General features: G+C 44.3%; 1 protein-coding gene across 2 annotated transcripts in view; it reads right to left on the bottom strand.

Moving 5' to 3' along the window:
• ABCC4 (ATP binding cassette subfamily C member 4) overlaps positions 1–22506 on the bottom strand; it is a 233395-nt gene that overhangs the window by 155432 nt on the left and 55457 nt on the right. For both annotated transcript variants that reach the window (XM_026493475.4, XM_044381898.3), the window contains exons 5-8: positions 6519–6608; positions 4612–4775; positions 3626–3751; positions 2302–2551 (exon numbers count right to left, since the gene is read on the bottom strand). In XM_026493475.4, the coding sequence (XP_026349260.1) occupies positions 2302–2551; positions 3626–3751; positions 4612–4775; positions 6519–6608 (630 nt within the window). The remainder of the gene's footprint in view (positions 1–2301; positions 2552–3625; positions 3752–4611; positions 4776–6518; positions 6609–22506) is intronic.

The following is a 22506-nucleotide window of genomic DNA, read 5'->3' as shown; positions in this document are numbered from 1 at the left end:
GAACAGAAGAAAAGGCAACCCACACGGATGAAGAGCATGGGCAAAGACCCCCACGTGCACATGAGTGTGGCCTATCACAGACACAAGCCGCTGCCCCCCAACTTCCACCGCCAGAATGGAGGGTCGTGCACTGCAAACACCCAGCACAACCGGCGGAGACTTAAACCCACAGTTTAAATTTTGATTCTGCAGGAACCTCTGGGGGCCTCTTCAGAGGAAGACGTGCTGACGAAAACCACACGTAAGGAAATACTCCACATGCCAGAAGGTACACTAGGAGGGCAACGGAGGCAACGTAACGATGGGTAAGAAAGCAGGGTCTGGAAGAATCCCCGTGCGTCCCTGACCAGCTGTGTGCAGACGGGCACGTTGGCTCACCTCCTGCAGGCACGTTCTCCTTACCTGTCAAGTGGGGACATGCATGCGTACGCGCTGCGATCGGGATGAAGGGAGATCATGTGCCCCGACCACAAGCACAAAATTACAGCAAAACTTATAGGGGAGGCCGGCATCTGGAAAACTCCTACGTACACATAGAACATCGCTATGGCCAAAGTACGTTCCCAGATGTGCTCTTTGGAGAGGCAAAAGCTACATGAGAGAAATGTTACTGAGGGGCACCTGAGTGGCTCAGTCGGTTAAGCATCTGCCTCCGACTCAGGTCACGATCCTGGGGTCCTGGGATCGAGCCCCACATCGGGCTCCCTGCTCAGGGGGCATCTGCTTCTCTCTCTCCCAAATAAATACATTTTTTAAAAAAAATCTTTAATAAAATCAAGAAATTCTATTGAAATGCCTGGGTCACCACTTAAAAGTTGCTGGAAGCCCGTCAGAAAGAATGATACACTTGGGGACCAGAACTGACCCTGTAAGACTGATCTCTCTTCTGGGTAATTTTATTTTTATAGGATAGAAACTTCATCATAAGAAAATCTCAGGTTTTATGACAAAACTGTTTAAAAAAGAACGAAAAGGGGCGCCTGGGTGGCATAGCGGTTAAGCATCTGCCTTCGGCTCAGGGCGTTATCCCGGCGTTCTGGGATCGAGCCCCACATCAGGCTCCTCCACTATGAGCCTGCTTCTTCCTCTCCCACTCCCCCTGCTTGTGTTCCCTCTCTCGCTGGCTGTCTCTATCTCTGTCAAATAAATAAATAAAATCTTTAAAAAAAAGATAAATAAAAAAAATAAAAAAGAAAGAAAAGAAAAAGAAAACAAAATCAAGCCCAGAGCCATCGAGCTTCACTAGAGCTGTATTACTACACATCCAGCACTAAGGAGGAACAGGAAAACGAGATTTATTTGTAAAGCCCAGGTACTCAAGTTCATGCCCTGGCCCCTCACGGAGCCCATTTATCTTTCTTTGAGACCTATTTATAAACACACAAATACTTGAGCACCTAGCACGGGCGGGGCCGTACCTCAGTGATGTAAGTTATTGGCCCTGAGCAATGGAGGGACAGCTAATCTGGAAAAGGAGGTAGTGGGTATGTTGGGGGGGGGGGGCGATTTGGAAGACCTTCCCAGAAATGGGCTGAGACAGGCAGAAAGTGAAAGGAGAGCCACAGGCATACTCAGAAACCACAAGCCAGGCATCTGTGGAGGAAGGAACCCATGTTTGATCAGGGAGTAGTCCTTGGGGCTCAAGCCATTCTCCCTGCCCAAGAAGCAGGACCCTTCTGCAAGTTCTTTCCTTCCCAGCCCAAAGAGGAATCCTCTTCCCCCACACTCCCCCACCCCGGCCAGACTGCTACCAGTCGCTCCCTAGTCACTCGAGATGGCCCAAGGGATGAAACCTGGTTGTGCATTTTTCTCTTGCTTTAGACATTTTAATCACCCTGCAGTTATCACCTGCACCCCATGAGCCCTGTGCCACCGCTGTTTATCTTGCTGCCCATAAATGAGCAGCAACTTAGTTATCTGTAGTGCACTCCATCTAAGAAGACAGGGAGGGGACTACGTACAACATTCTGGGATGACTGCTGGCTTTGATGCTGAGAAAGTTAAACCTCACCTAAGCGCAACATGGGGACACCAAATTCCAAGCAGGCCTTTTGCTTAAAATCCACCTACAACTTAAAAACGTTTTTTGTTGGGGCACCTGGGTGGCTCAGTCCATTAAGCACCTGCCTTCGGCTCAGGTCATGATCCCGGAGTCCTGGGATTGAGCCCCGCGTTGGGCTCCCTGCTCAGCAGGGAGTCTGCTTTTCCTTCTGCCCATCACCCAGCTCGTGCTCTCTCTCAAATAAATAAATAAAAATCCTTAAAATTATAAATAGATAAAAAGGTTGTCAGTAACCAGACCTTGATTCTTTGGATGCTGACGACTGCCTCGGATACCTTCTCAATGGCCGTGGGGAAGAAGAGGGTAACAGTCAACCGCACAGCCCCATAGAGCGACAGTGCGACGAACACACGGCTGGCTGTGATCACATTGCCAAGAAACACATAGGTGGTGAAAGTCACAAAAACGATGATTTTGCTTGCAACGAAAAATGACGCCAAATTCATTCCTCTGAGGTAGGAACTGCTCAGAATCTTGGAAATTTCCTTCCTGGAAAAGAGAACAGGATACAAGTTTCCAAGGAAGCATCAACATCCAAGTCGTGAATTCTAGTGACTGCTGCATGTGGCCCCTTTCCAGGGAGGGGTCGTGGATTAAGACAAGTTGTTCCTCACATTATGGAAATATCCTACAGCACACAGCCCGGGGCCAACCCCAACCCAAGGACCACACAGTCGTAACCACTGCACTCATCTGAACTACACGGAGGCTTAGTGTCGCACGTTAACATCCTGGGTCAATCTGACCGGTGCGAACATTCAGTCAACACACGTGCCTCACTACAAGTCCTGTGCTGGGCTCCTTGCTGACGGCAGACAGACTCACAGCCTGTCTCCCCTAGGAGTTCATGGGAGAAGAGAATAAGCAACCCAAAACGTGTGCATGAGACAGAAAACAGTTCGCACAGGCCCCATGGGCGCACGGAGCAGAGGGGGCTCACTCAGAGCAGAGGAACCTGGAGGGGGATGAAGCTAGGTTAGTCAGACTTGCCGGGGGGCCACAGGAGAACGCAGCTGAGTGCACTCGAAGCAGAGGGAGGAGCCGTTACACAGACGCGGTGGTGAGCAGAGGCTCAGGGCCCACAGAGAAGAACCGGGCGGGGGGGCAGGGGGCTCACCAAATAGGTCAATCAAGACAAAACAATTCCACAAACAAAAAGGAACAGTGTTTCCATGGCTCTGTTTCTCTGTTTGGCACAAATACTACTGATATATACGGTTTGGCCCAATCTCCCCAATCTTCCTATTTGTGCTCCGTTAACATAAATTATAGTTTCCGGGTAAATGTCGTACTTGCAAATACTACCAGCAAGGCTTGTTTGGGATCTAGGGTATTAAGAAACATCTGGAATTTCATTTTTGTACTAGTAGAAGCACATACACTCTCTTCCCTTTGAGACGGTAAATGGAAAAGTAGGTTAATACAGTGTATAGCGCGAGGCAGGGTGGACAGTGTTTTAATTCACATTCTGAACTTCAAACGTCCGAAGACGACTCAAACATTTCAGTGAAGGCAGGAGACAGAAAAGTACAAAAACAGGCTGTGACAGACACAGAAACTTACCTTCTCAAATGGGTGATAAGGTCTGCAAATGACTTTTCCCAAGCATACATTTTTATTATTCTTATGCCAGTTATCACTTCATTCATGGTCCTGATCCTGGTGTCCGTGAAAGTTGCGGTCTTACTCCTAAGGGGACACACGTGAGAGATGAGCCACAGCCCCACTCCCCTTGGCAGCAGCAGGAACAGCCCGAGAACCAGGGATCAAATGGTTCCCTACAGCACCTTTGCTCTGACAACACAGGCAGCTCCCTACTCAAAACACAAATGGAAAAAGACTTCAAGTAGGAAGTCAACAATCCATCCCAATTCAAGAAGTAACCTGGAGAACTTGCAACAGGGGCTAAGGAAGACACGAAAGAGAGTCAGATACAAACCGTCTGCTCCAGGAGGTCATGGTTGGGTAGGGAAGGCAGAAAGGCCCCCGAATCCAATCATAATACAGTTGGCTGCAGTGTAAGAAAGTGGGAACAAAGCGCTGGGGAGCAGAAAAGAAAGAGCTGTCAATTCTGGGCAAAGGGGAGAGCAGGAGAAGCTGCAGGGTTGCAGCAGTACTGGAACGGGACCCCAAGGACACAGAACGTTCTCCACGGCAAAGACGGCAAAGCCAATTCCAAATTTAGAAAACACCATCACAAAAATATACACAGCCAGACCTGGGCCTCGAAATACGTATTTAAATTGTACTGCTATTTCATACATGCTTAAATAACTTTATCCTATGTAAATTCTGCTTACAGACACTACTTATGAGGTACAGTGCCTGAAAGACTACCCAGGAGGAGCCAGCAGGTGCCTTCACCTTTCCAGCTTCTAGACTATTAGCCCTTGGCTTAAGGCTGGAGTCTCCAGTGGCGAAGCCCGAGCAGCCCACAACCAACAGAAAGAAGAGATCACAGAAGACGTGGTTTTGAACAGAAGCACGGGGCAGACCATGGACATTAACCAATACATATTACCTATTTTTTAAACCAGTGTTTCTCTTACCGGAATGATGAAAACAGCTTCCCGAGGCAGCTTTGCAAGGGTAGAAGAATAATTAGAACGGCGATCCCAGCAAGACAGGATATGCCTATTTCCATCCAGAGCAAGGCGGTCACTGCGATCGCTTGCAGTGGCCCTGCCCACAGAAAGTGCAAGAATATTGTCACCTTAAAAGAAAAAAGGCAATGCTTTCTTAGGACGACATGAACACAAAACCAGTTAAGGACCCAGTATAGAAACAATCTGCTCTGAACCAGCCAGAAACCTACACAAAAACGATCACAGTGGGCTTTAAACCTACTAATGCAAAAATCCAAGCATCCACCCCCGATGAAGCTGTTCCAGAACACCACGGAGCAGGCTTCAGGGACGTCCAGAGAACACCTGACGAGACCAGCAGCATCGGAAGGAAGATCTCAATTCTGTCCGCCCCACGCATGGGCTCAGGGTTCCCCCAAACTTCCTCCCCTGGGCTCCCCAGTACCTCACAAAAGCCTGTATTATGGAACCTGCCATGCCCTCTAGTAATTACTTAGCTATTTATCCCCCTGATAGACTGTGGATTCTCCAGGGAGGAAACTAAGTCTTATTGATCGCTGAAACTGAATAGGAGCCTTAGTTCATGTCTGATGAATGAATAATTGGAAGAGAAGTAGTCTAGGGCAATACAGCTCAGACAGTTACAATGCCCTGGAGAGTATGGATCATTCACAAGGTAATGTAAATGGACTGTGGTAGGGTAGAAAAGAATAGGCTGTTTCTGGCTAGGGATTATCCATTTGGCATTTTTTCATCAAAGGCTTCCCAGGGCGCCTGGGTGGCTCAGTTGGTTGAGTGTCTGACTCTCGGTTTCAGCTCAGGTCATGATTTCAGGGTTGTAGAATCGAGCCCTGCGTCAGGCTCTGCACTCAGCACAGAGTCTTCTTGTCCCTCTCCTTCTGCTCCCCCTCCCTGCTCATGCTCTGTGCTCTCACTCGTTCTCTCTCTCTCTCTCTCTCAAATAAATAAGCAAAATCTTTTTTAAAAAATGGGGCACCTGGGTGGCTCAGGCGGTTAAGCATCTGACTCTTGATTTCAGTTCAGGTCATGATATCAAGGGCATGAGACTAAGCCCCGTGTTGGGCTCTGTGCTCAGCACGGAGTCTGCTTGAGATTCTCTCTCTCCCTCTCGCTCTGCCTCTCCCCCAGCTCATGCACTCTCTCTAAAATATAAATAAATAAATAAAATCTTGGTGGGGGGAGGCCTTTCCTATGTAGCTGGCACTCTACAGGGCACAGAACAACCCCTGCCCACCAGGAGGTCATCACATGAAGAAGGAGAAAGAATTCAGCCAGCAATACCAACACGGTGTGCTCAGAAGGGCCACTCCTGAAGGACTATGGGACATTTCACCAAGCTGGGCAAGAACACTGCTGTCTGCTTACATACTACTGAAGAACGCTATAAACGCATTCAGAAAACAAAACTCTTATCTACCGGACAGCACATGTTATTATGAGTGGCACACAGAAGAAATGAGAATTGGATAAAAACTATCCTCATCTCAGGGACCCTGGGCGGCTCAGTGGGTTAAGCATCTGCCTTCGGCTCAGGTCATGATTCTGGGGTCCTGGGATTCAGCCCCACATCGGACTCCCCGCTCAGCAGCGAGCCTGCTTCTCTCTCCGCCTGCTTCTCCCTCTCCCTCTGCGTGCCACTCTGCCTACCTGTACACACACTCTCCTCTCCCTCACTCCCTGTCAAATAAATATATAAAATCTTTTAAAAATAAAGAATAAAACAAAAAGTATCCTCTCCTTATGTCCTCAACAGAAGTCTGGCCTACACCAAACTCCGGCACCTAGAATTCCAAGAAACTAAAGCAAGTAAGGGGGTGGGACTGCAAAAGGCTCCCTCAGGAGCAGCTGACCTGGTCAAACTTGTTCACGTCATTGGACAGCAGATTCACGATCTGGCCGGTGGTCGTCTTCCCCATGGCCCTGTTACTAAGGCGAAGCCCCTGAAACAGAAGAGGGGAGTGGAGGATTATATTCCTACAGTGACATCAAGCCACACCTGGAAAAGCAGCAAAGTGGAGTGTGTTTTGACGGGGTCTTGTGTGCTGTCAGGTGAGCAGGGTGACCCGTGACAGCAGGGCTCTGGGAACCTGGGTGCGGCCTTCCACTTCCCCATGTGGTGGCGGCCACGTCCCACAAGGAACAAAGGGAGCAACAGAGGTACAAGCCAACTCTTCCACCCCATTTTTTGATGAATTTGGACGTGCCCAAAGGATGTATACTCGGGAGTCAACTAAAGTAATTTCGAGCCACATTCTATGAGAGTGGAGGGGCCGTCTAAGGACAAAAGCTAGAGGAAGGACTATACATCTGGAATCAGTCATTAATTCTGTGTGTGATGTCACACGAACACTCTGGGTCTGAAGTTTCCTCGTTGTGTGAATGGAAATAACCCCAGATGCTGTCTAGATAGCACAGAGTTCCTAGGAGTGGAGGACACCAGGTGACTGATGAGTGGTGTTTCTCATTTAGAGATGGGACAAGATAAGGACAAGCACCGGTAACTCAAGTGTGACTTGGACAGTGGGGACAGCAGCATAGGGAGCTGGGGGCAGTTTCCACTGAGTGACACTGTGGGCAGGACAGACCCTGCATGATGAAGAGGAGAAACCCTATGGAGAGAAGGGAAGAGTGCTGTGGCCGGAAGGAACAGCATGCAGAGCCAGGGAAGGGAAATGTAGAAGCAGCTGAGTAAGGAATCCTGAAATCTGGCTAGAAAGGTAGAATGGAAAGCAGCTAGTGTCTGGAAAACAAAATGGAACAGTAAACGTCTTTTTACATTTGAGTGAGAAACTCAACTTTAGGAAGACTGAACTATAGAAAAGACTGGCCAGAAGCTTAGGAGAAGGGGGGACAAGGGACACCTTATGATATAGTCCAGGCCAAGAGGTAACAAGACCGTGCATTAGGATTATGTGAAAGGAAAAGAAGGGCCAGACATATGTGAAAACACTATGAAAAGTACAAAGTGCTACACAAATGTAAATAAATCAGTCACAAAAAATACAACCCTTTCCCACTAAGGAGAAAAAAAGGAAGAAATGCCCCTACAGGAAAGAAAGAAACCTTGGTGTGCCTTAATTACTGAAAGCTCTTTTGAAGACATTTTTAAAGTCAGTTTTACATACAGATACACGTGAATCCCTCGTGCAGAGAAAAAAAGTGGGTATCTGATAACTACTTGTAATAATGAAAGTAAGACAGAATGGCACACAAAACCGATTCTAAAACTGACTGTTTTCAAAAGAAAAAAAACACCTTAAGACAACTGCACCCAACTGGAATCGTCATTCACAGACGGTCACTGGTGCTGACAATGAGAACCAGAGGGTAAGACGGTGCAGATGACAATTTGTGTGAAAGACGAAGCTCCTCTCGGCGGACCATCAGGACGAGCAGTCATTCAGTTATGCCTGAGACCGAGTATAGTGACGGACTAAAGGGCTGGCTCTGGAAGAAAAGCTCACGTAAGTTAACAGCAATGCTGCAGCCAACACAGAGATGAATCATCTGTCCAAAGAAAGTCAGTCACACTCCAGCTAGAAAGAACAGTGGAGCGTCATTAATGTTATTAATGAGAAAGACAGAGCTTACAAGCAAACTGTCAGACTTCTGCTTCCAACCACGAGAGAACAGTCGGCACTGGACTCACCCTCAACTATAAGACTGGACGGAAAGTACGAAGCAGTTGTTTCAGTTGCCTTCAGAGAAGGGAAATACCAGAGCAGAGCCCCGGAACCAGCTGGCTTTCTGCCCAGGGGCATTTTCTGACCAAGCACAACTGCAGTTTCACTGCAGCCAAGGAGGAAGAGCTACCTGTTCCAAGTTGCAGAAATGTCTGGAATTTGCAAGCCAGAGTGGCAGAAGGGCAGGCCCCAAAAGTTTTTGTAGGAAGTTAGCAAAAGGGATTGAGCAGCAGTGGTGGGCTCAGGAGAGACTCCAAGGTCAGGCGAGGGGACACGGAGTTTCTGCCCAACCAGAAGAAAGAGATCTTCACAAGCACCTCAGACACTCCATTCAGACACCAGAAGGGCCATGCCTTAGTAATAAAGATCATACTCTAGAGTAAGAGCCGTGCACTTGGACTGAGTTTAAAATGGAAATATGTGCCATAGATAGATGTACAGACCCATGAAGAAAGAAGGTAGGTAGTTACACAGGTAGATGGATGCAATCCTAACAGGACCAGTCTGCCAGGAATTGCTTATAAGAACAAAACTCAGTAGGCTTTAATCAAAACTCCCTATACTATAATGTGACCCCTTATAGCATCCAATATAGTAAACAAGTACTAAACATGCAAAGAAGAAAACGTGACCCATGATCAAAGACAAAGAAGATAGGCAATAGAAGTAGACCCTGAGGGGCGCCTGGGTGGCACAGCAGTTAAGCGTCTGCCTTCGGCTCAGGGCGTGATCCCGGCGTTATGGGATCGAGCCCCACATCAGGCTCCTCTGCTATGAGCCTGCTTCTTCCTCTCCCACTCCCCCTGCTTGTGTTCCCTCTCTCGCTGGCTGTCTCTATCTCTGTCGAATAAATAAATAAATAAAATCTTTAAAAAAAAAAAAGAAGAAGAAGTAGACCCTGAGATGATCCAGTTTTTGGAATTAGTAGATGAGAATTATAAAACAATTATTATGAATATGTCCAAGGAGTTAAAGGAAGATATGGTTATAACAAGTGAAGTAGAATGGGTAATTTTAGGAGAGCAATGAACACTATCAAAAGGAAACAAATGGAAATTCTAGACCTGAAAAGGACAATATGAAAAATTCACTAGGTAATTTTAGTAACAGAAAACTTCCATTGATCTGTTCCCAGGTTCATCAACTCTTTTAGATTACAATCTGAAGACTAGAAAAGAGAGAGAGAGAAATTGAAGGAAAAAAAAATCGTAAGGGTTCAGTGGGACAGTATCAAGGAATGAAACACACATGAAACTGGATTCCTGGAAGAAGACAACAAAACAGGAAAGCAAAAAATATTGGAAGAAATAATGGCTGAAATTTTTCCAAGTCGGGTAGAAAATACTAATTTACATATTGAAGAATCTAAGCAAACACCAAGAAGTATCAAAACAAAGACTTTGCCTAGGCACATCAGAGTCAAACTGTCGAAAACAAAAAGAGAAAGTCTTGAAAGAAGCCAAGAAAAACAACACATTACACACAAAGGAACAATACAAGTGATGGCTGACGTCAGAAACAACAGAGACAAGACAGTGGAACATCTATCGAGAGCTAAGAGAAAGGAAAGAATAAGTGAATTCTATAACCAACACAAATGTGCTTCAAATGATGACGGTGAAATTAAGACATCTTCAGATAAACAAAATTTGAGAATTTATCACCGAACGAAATATTAGGAAATTATAAAAGAAATTCTTCATGGGCACCTGGGTGGCTCAGGGGGTTAAGCGTCTGCTTTTGGCTCAGGTCATGATCAAGAGTCTGAGAATCAAGCCCTGCGTGGGGCTCCCTGCTCAGTGGGGAGCCTGCTTCCCCCTCTCCTCTCTCTCCCTCTGCCCCTCCTCTCATGCTCTCTCTCTCAAATAAATAAAACCTTAAAAAAAAAATTCTTCAGGTTAAAGGGAACTGGTACCAGATGAAAACTCAAGATATACAATAAGGAATAAAGAGCAGCCAAAATGGCAAATATGCAGGTAAACATAAAAGATTATAAATTTCCTTTTAATTTATTTGAAAGACAAATGGCTGCTTAATGCAAAAAATGGTCACACTGCACGGTGTACGTAGATGTCAAATATAACAGCACAATGAATGAGGAAGGATACCAAAATTTTTTTTTTTTTAAGATTTTATTTATTTGACAGAGAGAGACGCAGCGAGAGAGGGAACACAAGCAAAGGGAGAGGGAGAAGCAGGCTTCCTGCTGAGCAGGCAGCCCGACACGGGGCTCGATCCCAGGACCCTGGGATCATGACCTGAGCCGAAGGCAGACGCTTAATGACTGAGCCACCCAGGCGCCCCAGGATACCAGAATTTTATGCTTGTATGTTTCTTACATTTTATGTAAAATAGTCCAATATTAAAAGTAAACGGACTATAATAAGCTAAGATGCCTATTTAGTCTCTAAGTCAACACTAAAAACACACAAAGAGATACTGCTAAAAAGCCAATAACACAATCAAAATGGAATACTAAAAAATATCTGATAAACCCAGAAAAAGTCAGGAATGGAAAAAACGAAAAACAGATGAAACAGATAGAAAATAAATAGCAATGTGAAAAGCTGAAGCCCGATCACATCAATAGCTACACTAAATGCAAATACACTAACACCCTAAAAGCCAGAGACTGTCACAAGGGATTAACAAAAGACCTAAATTGCAGTGTAAGGAAGATGCACTTTAAACACACTGACAGGTTGAAAGTCAAAGGATAAAAAAAGATATGCCATGTAAACAACAGGTACAATGAATGTGGTGTGGCTACATTAATATCAGACAATATAGACTTTCAGACAAGGAATATTACCAAAGATTAAGAGGGACACTTCATAATAAAGAGGTCAATTCACCACTCCTAAATGTATACAGATCAAATTACAGAGTTTCAACATACATGAGACAAAAACAGAATTAAAGAGAAAAATCAGGGGCGCCTGGGTGGCACAGCGGTTAAGCGTCTGCCTTCGGCTCAGGGCGTGATCCCGGTGTTGTAGGATCGAGCCCCACATCAGGCTCTTCTGCTGTGAGCCTGCCTTTTCCTCTCCCACTCCCCCTGCTTGTGTTCCCTCTCTCGCTGGCTGTCTCTATCTCTATCGAATAAATAAATAAAATCTTTAAAAAAAAAAATAAAAGTAAAAAAAAAATAAAGAGAAAAATCAGAAAAGACCACAATCATAGATTTCAACATCCCTCTCTCAGTAATTGATAAAAGTTCCCCCCACCAAAAAAATCCTAAGGATACAGAAGATGTGAACAACACTAGTAACCACCTTAATCCGACATTTATGAAACACCACACCCAACGACTACAGGACAGTTTTCTCAAGTACACACTGAATATTTCTCAACATAGACCCTATATGCTGAGACCATAACATAAATCTCAATAAATTTCTAAACATAAAATGTTACACAGAATGTTCTCTGATGACAAAAGAATTAAATTGGAAATCACTAAGATAGCTCTAAAACCTCCAAATATGTGAGAATTAACAACATACTTCTAAATAGAAATGTGGCAAAGAAGACCTCCTAAGAGAAATCAGAAATATTTTTAAATAAATGAAAATGAAAATATATCCTATCACAGTTTGTAGGATATAGGTAAGCAAGTCTTAAAGGCAACTTCTTGCTTTAAATGTTTGACATTAAAAAGAAAGAAAGGTATAGAATTAATGATCTAAGAGTCTACCTAAGACTAAGACCAAAGAAACACAAACACACACACACACACACACACACACACACACAATCACTGTTCACACCTACAGAAGAGCCTCTAGTAAATCAATTATGTGTCTGTTGCCCCCAGGACCCATCAGCTCATTGGGATCACAGAGCCTGTCATATTCATTTATATCAGCATAAAAACGGCTGCCCTTTATTGAACACCTACTACAACCCAGACACCTGAATAAGAAACAACCTTACAAAGCAAGAATTACTCCTATGTTGCAGATGAGAAAATAAGCTGAACATATTCATGCCTGACGGAGAACACTCGGTATTTTTTCTTTTAATGAAGCAAAATTACCACTCTTCATTACTGTAAAAATTAAAGTTTGGTTCTACGAAATTATATGTTATAGCTGAAAAATAGTTCATGTTGGGTGTAGAGAAAAAACAAGGTACGAATTAATGCATCATCATCCTGCCAATGTTGTGGTTTCACATTTCCTTAAGTTGACAGGGTATAAAAGGATACCATTTGGTTCAATTTGTTTTCCTTGTGAAAGCAAAATAGTTCCACCATGAGAGCAATAAAAAACAAAAGAAACTGGAATCAATTATTTGCACTGCCAGACCCAGAATTACTGTCTTTACTAAATCAAAAGCGCTTAAATATCAAGAAGAATTATAAAGGTCTACCAATTTTAAAAGGGAGGCAAATAACAGATGCAGGAAATTCATGAAGGAAAACACAAATGACTAAGGAAAATTTTCAAATACTCAAATTCATTATTACTCAGAAACGTAAGTTAAAATCACGACAAAGCATTATTTTTCATCTAGAAACTGGTGAGAGTGGCAAAGACAAAAAGTTATAACATCCAACCTTGGCAAGGGTGGAGGCCATGTCATTTTCCCAAAGAGATTGTAAATAGCTACCAACTCTCTGGAAGGAAATCTAGCATTCAAAAGCCTTGCGGGGTGCCTAGGTGACGCAGTAGGGTCAGTGATCGACTCTTGGTTTCAACTCAGGTCACGATCTCAGGGTCATGAGATCAAGCCCCACATCAGGCTCCACACTGAGTGTGGAATCTGCTTAAGATTCTCTCTCCCTCTCCCCCTGCTCTCCCTCTCTGAAATAAGTAAAATCATTAAAAAAAAAAAAAAAAGCCTTGAAATGTATATACCCTGATAAATTAAGGATGTCTCCAAAGGTTTCGCTTTGGTCATGTTCACTGCACTGACATCGTTAATATAAAAAACTGAAAAACAATCGAAATATCTCATTATTGGTTCTATTAGACTCTATATGACTATTAAAAACAACATTGTCAACTGTGGGATGCAAACTCGATCAGAGCAGGCATCCATATTATACAGTTGGTTCCTTCTCTGGGTGGGCATGAAAATACCTCTGGGGTTATAAGACAACACTACAATCTTGACCAGAACAATGATTTTCATCAATTTTTTAAAAAATAAGTCTGTCATTCGTTTGAAAAATATACTGTTTCTTCTTTCTCAATTATTTTAATCAGTACAAGTAAAACACAAAACCCAAGTACGGACACACAAATATCACTTCCCTAACAGTCCTTAAAAACAGAAACCGTGTTTCACCATCTTCATGATGCGGATTCCTCATCACCACCGTGCCTCATACACAATGTCAACGACCCTCAGTGTGTATGGAGGACGCTGCTCCCACAGACTGCCCCAAATGGCCATGGTTTTGGGGTTCTGCAGCCATTCTGTCCCTTGCTATCAAGCTAGCCCTCTCACCAGTGCCTACTACTGTTTCTAAACTAGAATGGCTTCATAAGATTTTAAGTAAAATCACAGCAAGTAGGCTCTGAGTAGGAACCTAAAGGATTTTCAGAACAAAAAACCAAGTACTTGTGTCACCTATTTGGCATTTTTCGTTTCCTTCCTGGTTCATACCCCAGAGCTGAGTCTGTCAGATAATGTGGTTTCCAGGTACAATGGGTATTACTGCAACAGGCTAGTGGGAAGAGTATGTTTAGCTCACCTAAAGCAGAAAATTGCCTGTATTTTTCCGACATCGTTGCCTAGAGTTGCTTAGTAATGCTGCCCCATCTTCTTTCATGACTGCGTAATCTAAAGCCATTAAACTTCATTTTGGAGGGGAGGACACAGGGACCACCTAACATCCTCCTTCCCCATAAATATAATGGGTGACAGCTCCATAAAGATAATCAGAGTCCCTCCATGGTTCTTAGAAGAAAAGAGATTCAAGGAAATGAAAGCCAAAGTGCATACAAAATCAACAACCTCTCTATAATCTGATAGCTCCATTGCCTTTTTTTTTTTTTTTTCTTTTGGCTCCTGGTTTTCCATGGCCAGCGCACAAACCAGTACACCGGTACAGAAAGCTCTTTGCAAGCTTTGCAATTTCCCTCCTGGGGCTACCATTAGTTTTCTTTTAAGTTCGTAGGCCACCTTTTCTTTTCCTGTGATCTACTGGAGTCAAGAGGCCAGAAAGACACATACAGACTTAACACGTTCTGAGCAAAAGGGCCACAATGTGGACCCCGAGAAGCACCTGGGGGCCTGTGATATTTTCTCTGAGGTCAGACTGACTCCACATTCCCTGTCTCATCACGTCTAATGGCCATAAGTCCCTGAATGTGTAAGGCTATATGATGGCAGTTATGTTCAAAGTGAGGTCACATCCCCAAATAATGAAAGACGCCCCTCAACCCAGGCCCTTGTATCACCAATTTCCTGCTCTGAAAGAGAAGCCCCATGTGACTGGTTTCCCACACAAGAGAGGGGAAGAGAGAGATGAACAACACAGAACAGTTGTGGCAAAGGTGAGCTGATGCGGTGTGAAGAACCCAATGCCAAGGAGAGAAAGGAGAGCGAACACACATACATACACACACACACACACACACACACACACACACACGGTTACAAACACACACTTCAGGGTTAGGGGAGAGACTACATTCATGAGAAAATATGAAGTACACCCTCAACGGAAGAAAAAAAAAACTATCATCAAGTTTTAAAAATATCTTTTAATAGGTTTTTCTGTTTCTAAAAATTATAAAACACAAGGGACACCTGGGTGGCTCAGTCGGTTAAGCATCTGCCTTCGGCTCAGGTCATGACCTCAGAGTCCTGGGATCGAGCCCCACATAGGGCTCCCTGCTCAGCAGGGAGTCTGCTTCTTCCTCTCCCTCTCTGCTCTCTCTCTCTAATAAACAAATCTTTTTAAAAAAATTATAAAACACAAAAAATGTGAATATAAACTATGTTCTCAAAAACAGTAGGCTTAGTCGTAAAAATTTAGACATGAGGCCACATGCTAAGTCTTTTATGGCATACTTAGAACTCTTTAGTCTATAAACCAGTTTCTAAATTTTAATCATGTGCCCTCCTTCACACCAAGACTACAAAAGGGAAGGAATATGCTCTCTACAAACTCATCCATTGTCCACAATTTTACTGTCAAAATGAGTGTTTGAAAATGTGAATTTCCTTTTTTCCTAACGTTTTATATTTATCAACGTATTGAACTTGAAGTCAGATATGCAGCACACCTGAGGAAACAGTGCACATTTCCGCGATACCACAAAACAAGTTGTGTTATTATTCATTCCCTTGTTAACACGGTGCTTGAAGCTTTCAGAAAATGAGCACATCTGTACAGAAAAAAAGACAAAAAGAGATGCTGTCCAACTCATGATTTTCACAGCATTTGTTTTTAGAACCGAACTAACTAAAAGCAGCAATGCCTTAACATCCATCATCAGTACATCCAAAGGAACGAAGAGAAAAGTGCACGGAGCAGTAAGGAAAACGTCCTCTCACAAAGCAACCCATCACCATCACACTCGCTACCAAATGCCATTATCCCAAACCCCACGCTCTCCTCCTCACTGGAGTGGAGTGTAACCAACAGCAGCTGGGTACCAACGGCTGTCAAGTCACACAGATATCAAACAAAGAAAATAACCCGGTCAGTTCAGCTAATGGGTCCCGGGGGGGGGGGGGGGGATGGGGAGGAGACGGGGAGACGAGGACTTCAAAACGTAACCCAGCCACATCTGCTTGCTCTCGCAGGGAGCCAGAGAGGGGTAGAGTCCTCTCTGAAATGCTTCCTTTTCCTCCACAAGTAACTGAAAGTTTACCGCCACTGCTGAGCAGGAGGGTGAACTGTAATTTTTTTCAGTGAATATCGAGCAAATGTATGACCCGCACCCATTCAAAAAATGAGGTTAACCTTGAAGACCTTATGCCAAGTGAAATAAAAGCCAGGCTCCCAAGGGTAAATCCTGTGTGATTCCACTCACATGAGGCACCTAGGCAGGCAGTGTCGTGGAGAAGGAGGTAGAATGGGGGTTGCCAGGGGCTGGGGGCAGGGCATGAGGAACTGGTCTAATGGGGACAGAGTTTAAGCTTTTCAAGATGAAGAGCTCTGGAGACGGACGGTGGTGATGGTTGCACACTGATGTGAATGTACTCAAGGCCCCTGAGCTGTACACTCAACAATGGTAAATGGGGTCAATTTTAAGTGATGTGTATTTTACCGCAATTAAAAAATTAAAATTCATTAACTTAGGGGCACCTGGGTGGCTCAGTCAGTTAAGCATCTGCCTTCGACTCAGGTCATGATGTCAGGGTCCTGGGATCGAGCCCCACGTCAGGTACCCCACTCAGTGGGGAGTCTGTTTCTCCCTCTCCTTCCGCCCCTCCCCCCACTCATGCTCATGCTCTGACACACTCTCTCTCAAATGAATAAATTAAAAAATCTTACAAAAATAAAAATAAAAATTCATTAATTTAAAAAACAAAATGGGGGTGCCTGACTGGCTCCATCATAGAGGATATAACTCTTGATTGCAGGGTTGTGAGTTCAAGTCCCACAGGGGGTGTAAAGATTACTTAAATATTTAAAAAAAATTAAAAATCTTTTTAAAAATAAATAAATATAAAAAACAAGATGATTACCTTTGAAGATGGGGGGGGGGGAAGAGCCACCAACCAAAAATTCTAAACCTACAGAAATACTTTAAGATAACTAAGAAATAGAAACATTTCCAGACTAACATAAAAATTTTAAAATTAACTGGATTTTGAAAATCAAGTATCAGTCATGTTTTCAGCATAAATCCCGGGGAAAGGAAGCCAGACAGTCATGCTGTGCGCTGACCTTCCAAGAAGGAAACACCACAACCACCACTGCCCGGCCATCGTTCCCTTCACCGTCTCTCGGGACGGTGATTCCCCAACTTTCCTGATGAATCCTGGGGCACAGATTAAATATACAGATTTCCAGGGCATCTCTTCATTGTGAGGGAGTAGGTCTGGGATTACACCCAGGTTCTGGGTTTTTATTAAGCACCACAATGACTCACAACAGAATCCAGTGACCCGCAGCCTGGCATATGTCCTGCTCACCCGTGATGGGCTCGGCAAGGACGCTGAACAGGTCCGTCGCCCAGCAGACACTCACCCAACCCCATAGTGTACACAGAGCTCCCTGCTTTTAAATGCCGTGCGCCGACAGCTGCTCTGTGGCCAAGTTACTGATAGCCGGCCCGCCCCACCTCTGCCATAAGCAAGTACATAACTGCACAGAATTACATGTCTGGGCACCAGATAACAGGCAGTGCAAGACAGATCCCTGAGGGAAGGGACACTCAAGAGGTCGACGCTACCGCTGTCTTGGCTCTCAGCCAGCAGACCATTTTCCACCTGCGGCCAAGAGCTGGATGAAGCCCATTCGGGCCAGCAGCCCCCATGGAGCTGAGGCAGAGGTGAGGCTGGGGTCCACCGAAGCAGCTGGCATCTCCGAGGATGAATGAAAGGGTCCTCCAAGTCCTGGGGCGAGGACGGGGTGCAGCTGTAAAGGTCTTAGCTGAGGGATGGGCTACAAAGGCCCAGGTCAACACGGCCTAAGGCTCACCAGAGAGCTGGTATGAGGAGTAACAAGCAGGGCAAAGGGGCCCTGAAGGTTAAGTTAGGGCCCTGGAGTTCTTGCCCAGGAAGAATGGAAAAACCTTACTAAATAAATGATTAACAAGGCTGGGATACAGCTGAGACACCAGGAAGACCATACCTTAGCATTAAAGACCACTCTCTGGAGCAGGGATTCTCAGCTGCGCCAATTTTTCCCCCACCTCCCAGGGGACATCTGGCGATGTCTGGAGACATTACTGGTTGTTATAACTAGAAAGATGCTACTGGCATGGCGTGGGTTGAGGCCACAGTTGCTGGTCACATCCTACAATGCATGGGAGGCGGGGGAGGTCCCCACCATCTCCCCTGCCCCGGAACAAAGCATCACATGTCCTAAACGCTGGTAGTGCGGAGGCTGAGAATCTCTTCTCTAAATCAGATTTGCTCTAGGCTCATCCCAGAAGAGATTAATACCCAGGCCTAACAAGTTCCCGCAAAGGACACAGAGCTTGAAGGTTGAAATCCACCAAGCTGAAGCTTGGAAAAAACCACCTTAGAATTCCCAAAAATATAAAGTATAACAAAGCATAAATCAAGCCTACGCCAAGTTGAAAGACATCAGCCAGTAAGCGACCTATTAATGCAAAAGTCAACATTCCTCAAGACTATCAGAATGCAGACCTGCAGTGCATTCTTAATGCGCAATAAACTTTAAGTCTTAGACATGCAAAAAGAACCAAAAAAACAGGAAAATGTAAACTACAGCGAGAGAGAAAGCAGTCTTCATAATAAAAAGCAAATCCTCCAAATATATAAATAAAAAGAAAAAGAAAGTTTGACCCAGACATTGGATTTTTTAAAATTTTATGTTCAAAGAGTTGAAGGGAAATACAAGTAAACAGATCCTTGGCAGAAATATACAAACTGTAAAAAAGAGCAAAGTGGACATTCTATAACTGAAAAGTACAAAACTGGGGGGGGGGGGAACGCACTAGCTGGTCTTAGTAACAGTTTGAAGATAACAGAAAAGGTTGTCAGGTCGATTAGAAGAAAACTATCCAATCTTAAGAACAGAGAAAAAAACTGAATAAAGGGAAAAAAGAGGGAACTATGAGATACTTTCAAATGCTCTAACATACATGTAACAAGAATCCAAGAAAGAGGAAAAAGTGAGAATGGATCAGAATATTTTAGAAGATATAATGGCCAAATATTTCCCAAGATTTTAGAGAAAGAATTAAAGATCAAAAAGTTCAACGCACCCCAGGAGGCATAAATTCAAGGGAAATCACCCCTACAGTTCATTATCAATCTTCTAAAAATTGAAATTTTAAGAAGAAAATTTAAAAAAAAAAGAATTTTATTTATTTTTATTTTTTTTAAATGTTCTTTTATTATGTTAGTCACCATACAGTACATCCCCGGTTTCCAATGTAAAGTTCGATGATTCATTTGTTGTGTATAACACCCAGTGCACCACGCAATACGTGCCCTCCTTACTACCCGTCACCAGTCTATCCCATTCCCCCACCCCCCTCCCCTCTGAGGCCTTCAGTATGTTTCTCATAGTCCATAGTCTCTCATGTTACATTCCCCCTTCTGATTACCTCCCCTTAGAAAGAAAGAATTTTAAAACCTTCCAGAGAAAACAAACACACAGGAAGACACACAAAAGAGAGTGAAGTCTTATCAAAAACAATGAAGGCCCAATGACAATGGAATGATATCCTTTACATAATAAAAGGGGTACAGGGAACTATTAATTCAGAATACAATATCCAGCCAGCATAGCCTTCAGAAACAAGGGAGGAAAAACAGATTTTCAGATAAACAAAAACAGAATTTATCGCTTGCAGACCTGTCCTTAGGAAATGCTGAAGGAGGGGCGACTGGGTGGCTCAGTCGGTTGAGCGTCTTGACTCTTGATTTCAGTTGTGTCATGATCTCAGGGGTGTGGGATCGAGCCCCCCATCAGGCTCCGCACTGAGCGTGGAGCCTGCTTGAGGTTTGTTCTCTCCCCCGCCCTCCCGCCAGCCCCTCCCCCCAGCTCGGGCTCGCTCTCTAAATAAGTAAATAGACAAAGGTTTCTCAGATAGAACACGGGCAGCCATAACCATTAAAAAAAAAAAAAACCTGATAAACAGGCCTTCATCAAAACAAAAACTGTCCACTTCTCAAAAGATATTATTTTTTTAAAAAAATAGAAAGGCAAGTCACAGACTGAAAGAAAATGTTTGTAATTTATATATCTAGCAAGTGCTGGAAGACCTTAGTTATAAGACATAAAGTGAAAGCTGAACATGTATTTAAGGCCTATTAGTAACACCTGGCATCTTTTAAAACTAACCCCTCACACACACACCAATTCGACAGAATGCCCGGGGAGAGGGATCTGGCATCAGTGTTGTTTTAAGAAATTTCCCCACATGCAGCCACCGTGCACCAGAGTTTGGGAACCACTTAGCTTAAATCCTACCCTTTCAGTGTGTACCACACCCCCGAGAACAGATAATGTATCTGATGGCAGAATCAGTCCTAGACCCTCGGAACTCTCCAGAGCAGGAATTTCCCCTTTAAAGAGAGCTAAACCAGGGGCGCCTGGGTAGCGCAGTCGTTAAGCGTCTGCCTTTGGCTCAGGGCGTGATCCCGGCGTTCCGAGATCGAGTCCCACATCGGGCTCCTCCACTGGGAGCCTGCTTCTTCCTCTTCCACTCCCCTGCTGTGTTCCCTCTCTCGCTGGCTGTCTCTCTGTCACATAAATAAAATAAAATCTTTAAAAAAAAAAAAAAGAGAGCTAAACCAAACAGCCTCTCCTTCCTTAACTTGCTTTGTCAGCCCCAACTCCTAAGAGAAAATTAAACCTGTACCCAATGCCTCCTCTTAGCTCCTCCCTAGCAAACTAGAACACTGACAAATTGCCCCTAGAGATTACCATTTCGCAAAATGCACAGGTCCAACTCAAGTTTACATCAAAATAAAAAGAAAAATGGAGGGGAAAATATGTTTAAAAAGAAGGATTTTAGGGACTCCTGGCTGGCTCAGTCGGTAGAGCATGCAACTCCTCATCTCAGGATTTTGAGTTCAAGTCCCACATTGAGTGCAGAGATTATAAATAAATAAACTTTTAAAAAAAAGAAAAGATTTTTGGGGCACCTGGGTGGCTCGGTCGTTAAGCGTCTGCCTTCGGCCCAGGGCGTGATCCGAGACCATGGGATCGAGCCCCATATCAGGCTCCCCCGCTGGGAGCCTGCTTCTTCCTCTCCCACTCCCCCTGCTTGTGTTCCCTCTCTCGCTGGCTGCCTCTCTCTGTCAAATAAATAAATAAAATCTTTAAAAAAAAAAAAAAAGATTTTAAAGCATTAAACAATGTAAGAAGCATTACTAGCTCATTCTAATTTTGTCTGAAGTTACAAAATACTATTAGAAGAGAGATTCCAACCCAAGTATCCCACGCTTCCAGGGAGATGCCCCATTTCCATAAATATTGCACAGTTTCACCATGGTGGTACTCTCAAGATGCCAGCCCCTCAACGTTTTCAGAAAGGAAACGTACACACAGACTAATAGGCAAAATACTGGACCAAACCATATGAAATTGCTGTTTTTTAAGCGCTCGTCAGCTGAATATCTGCAATTCCATGTTATCCGGCCTAAATATAAAGCAACGCAGCGTGTCTACACTGAAAGGAAGTTCGTGTTAAATAAAAACAAAATCAAGTTCTGTCCAAGCACTATGGGCTTGACATCACATGGGTGAGATGCCAACAGACTTTCAGAAGGAGGTGGAGGGGTGGGGTGGACCCCCCCCTTCTCACGGTCAACACGCTCTGCTGCACAGGGTTTGGTTTGGTTTTTAAAACTCTGACTCCATTTCTTGCAGCGGGTTGCAAACATTGCTCAGGAGAAGCCAGAAGCTGGCTCTGCACCCTGCACGGGGCCCTTCTACTTCCTTCTCAGAGTCTGTGATAAAGAATGCCTCATGTCCTGACTGCCCATCTTAAAATACAACTGAGCTGGAGAAGGGGCTAGAAAGGAGAAGTAGGACGGTCAAGAGAAGAGGGTCTTAAGAGAAAACATTAGAAGAAAGGGGAAGAGTCCACTCAGAAAGACCAGGGGATCTGAATGGTGTAGATACACAAAAGCATGCCTTCTTCTCCAAATTACAGAAGTCTAAAAATTACACTGCAACTACACCCCCTAACACAACTACACCCCCTAATACAACTACATCCCTTAATGCAACTACACCCCTTACTGCAACTACACCCCTTAACGCAACTACACCCCTTAATGCAAATATGCCCCTTAACTACACCCCTTAACACAACTACACCCCTTAATGCAACTACACCCTTTAAATGATTAAAAGCACACTGAGGTAAGTAAAAATATTTCTCTACAGAAGTCACCCACTCGGGATGTGCGGCGTACATCTCAGTAGTCGATTCTCCTCATTCGTGCTAGTTGAGTGCTACAGTCACTGTGACCATGAATTCTACTAACTGCTCCCGGAGAAAATACAGAGTTCAGTTTCTGCCAGCCTTTGATA

The sequence above is a fragment of the Ursus arctos genome, unplaced genomic scaffold (genome assembly GCF_023065955.2).
Source record: "Ursus arctos isolate Adak ecotype North America unplaced genomic scaffold, UrsArc2.0 scaffold_10, whole genome shotgun sequence".
NCBI lineage: Eukaryota > Metazoa > Chordata > Mammalia > Carnivora > Ursidae > Ursus > Ursus arctos.
This window is presented reverse-complemented; position numbering and strand designations above follow the sequence as displayed.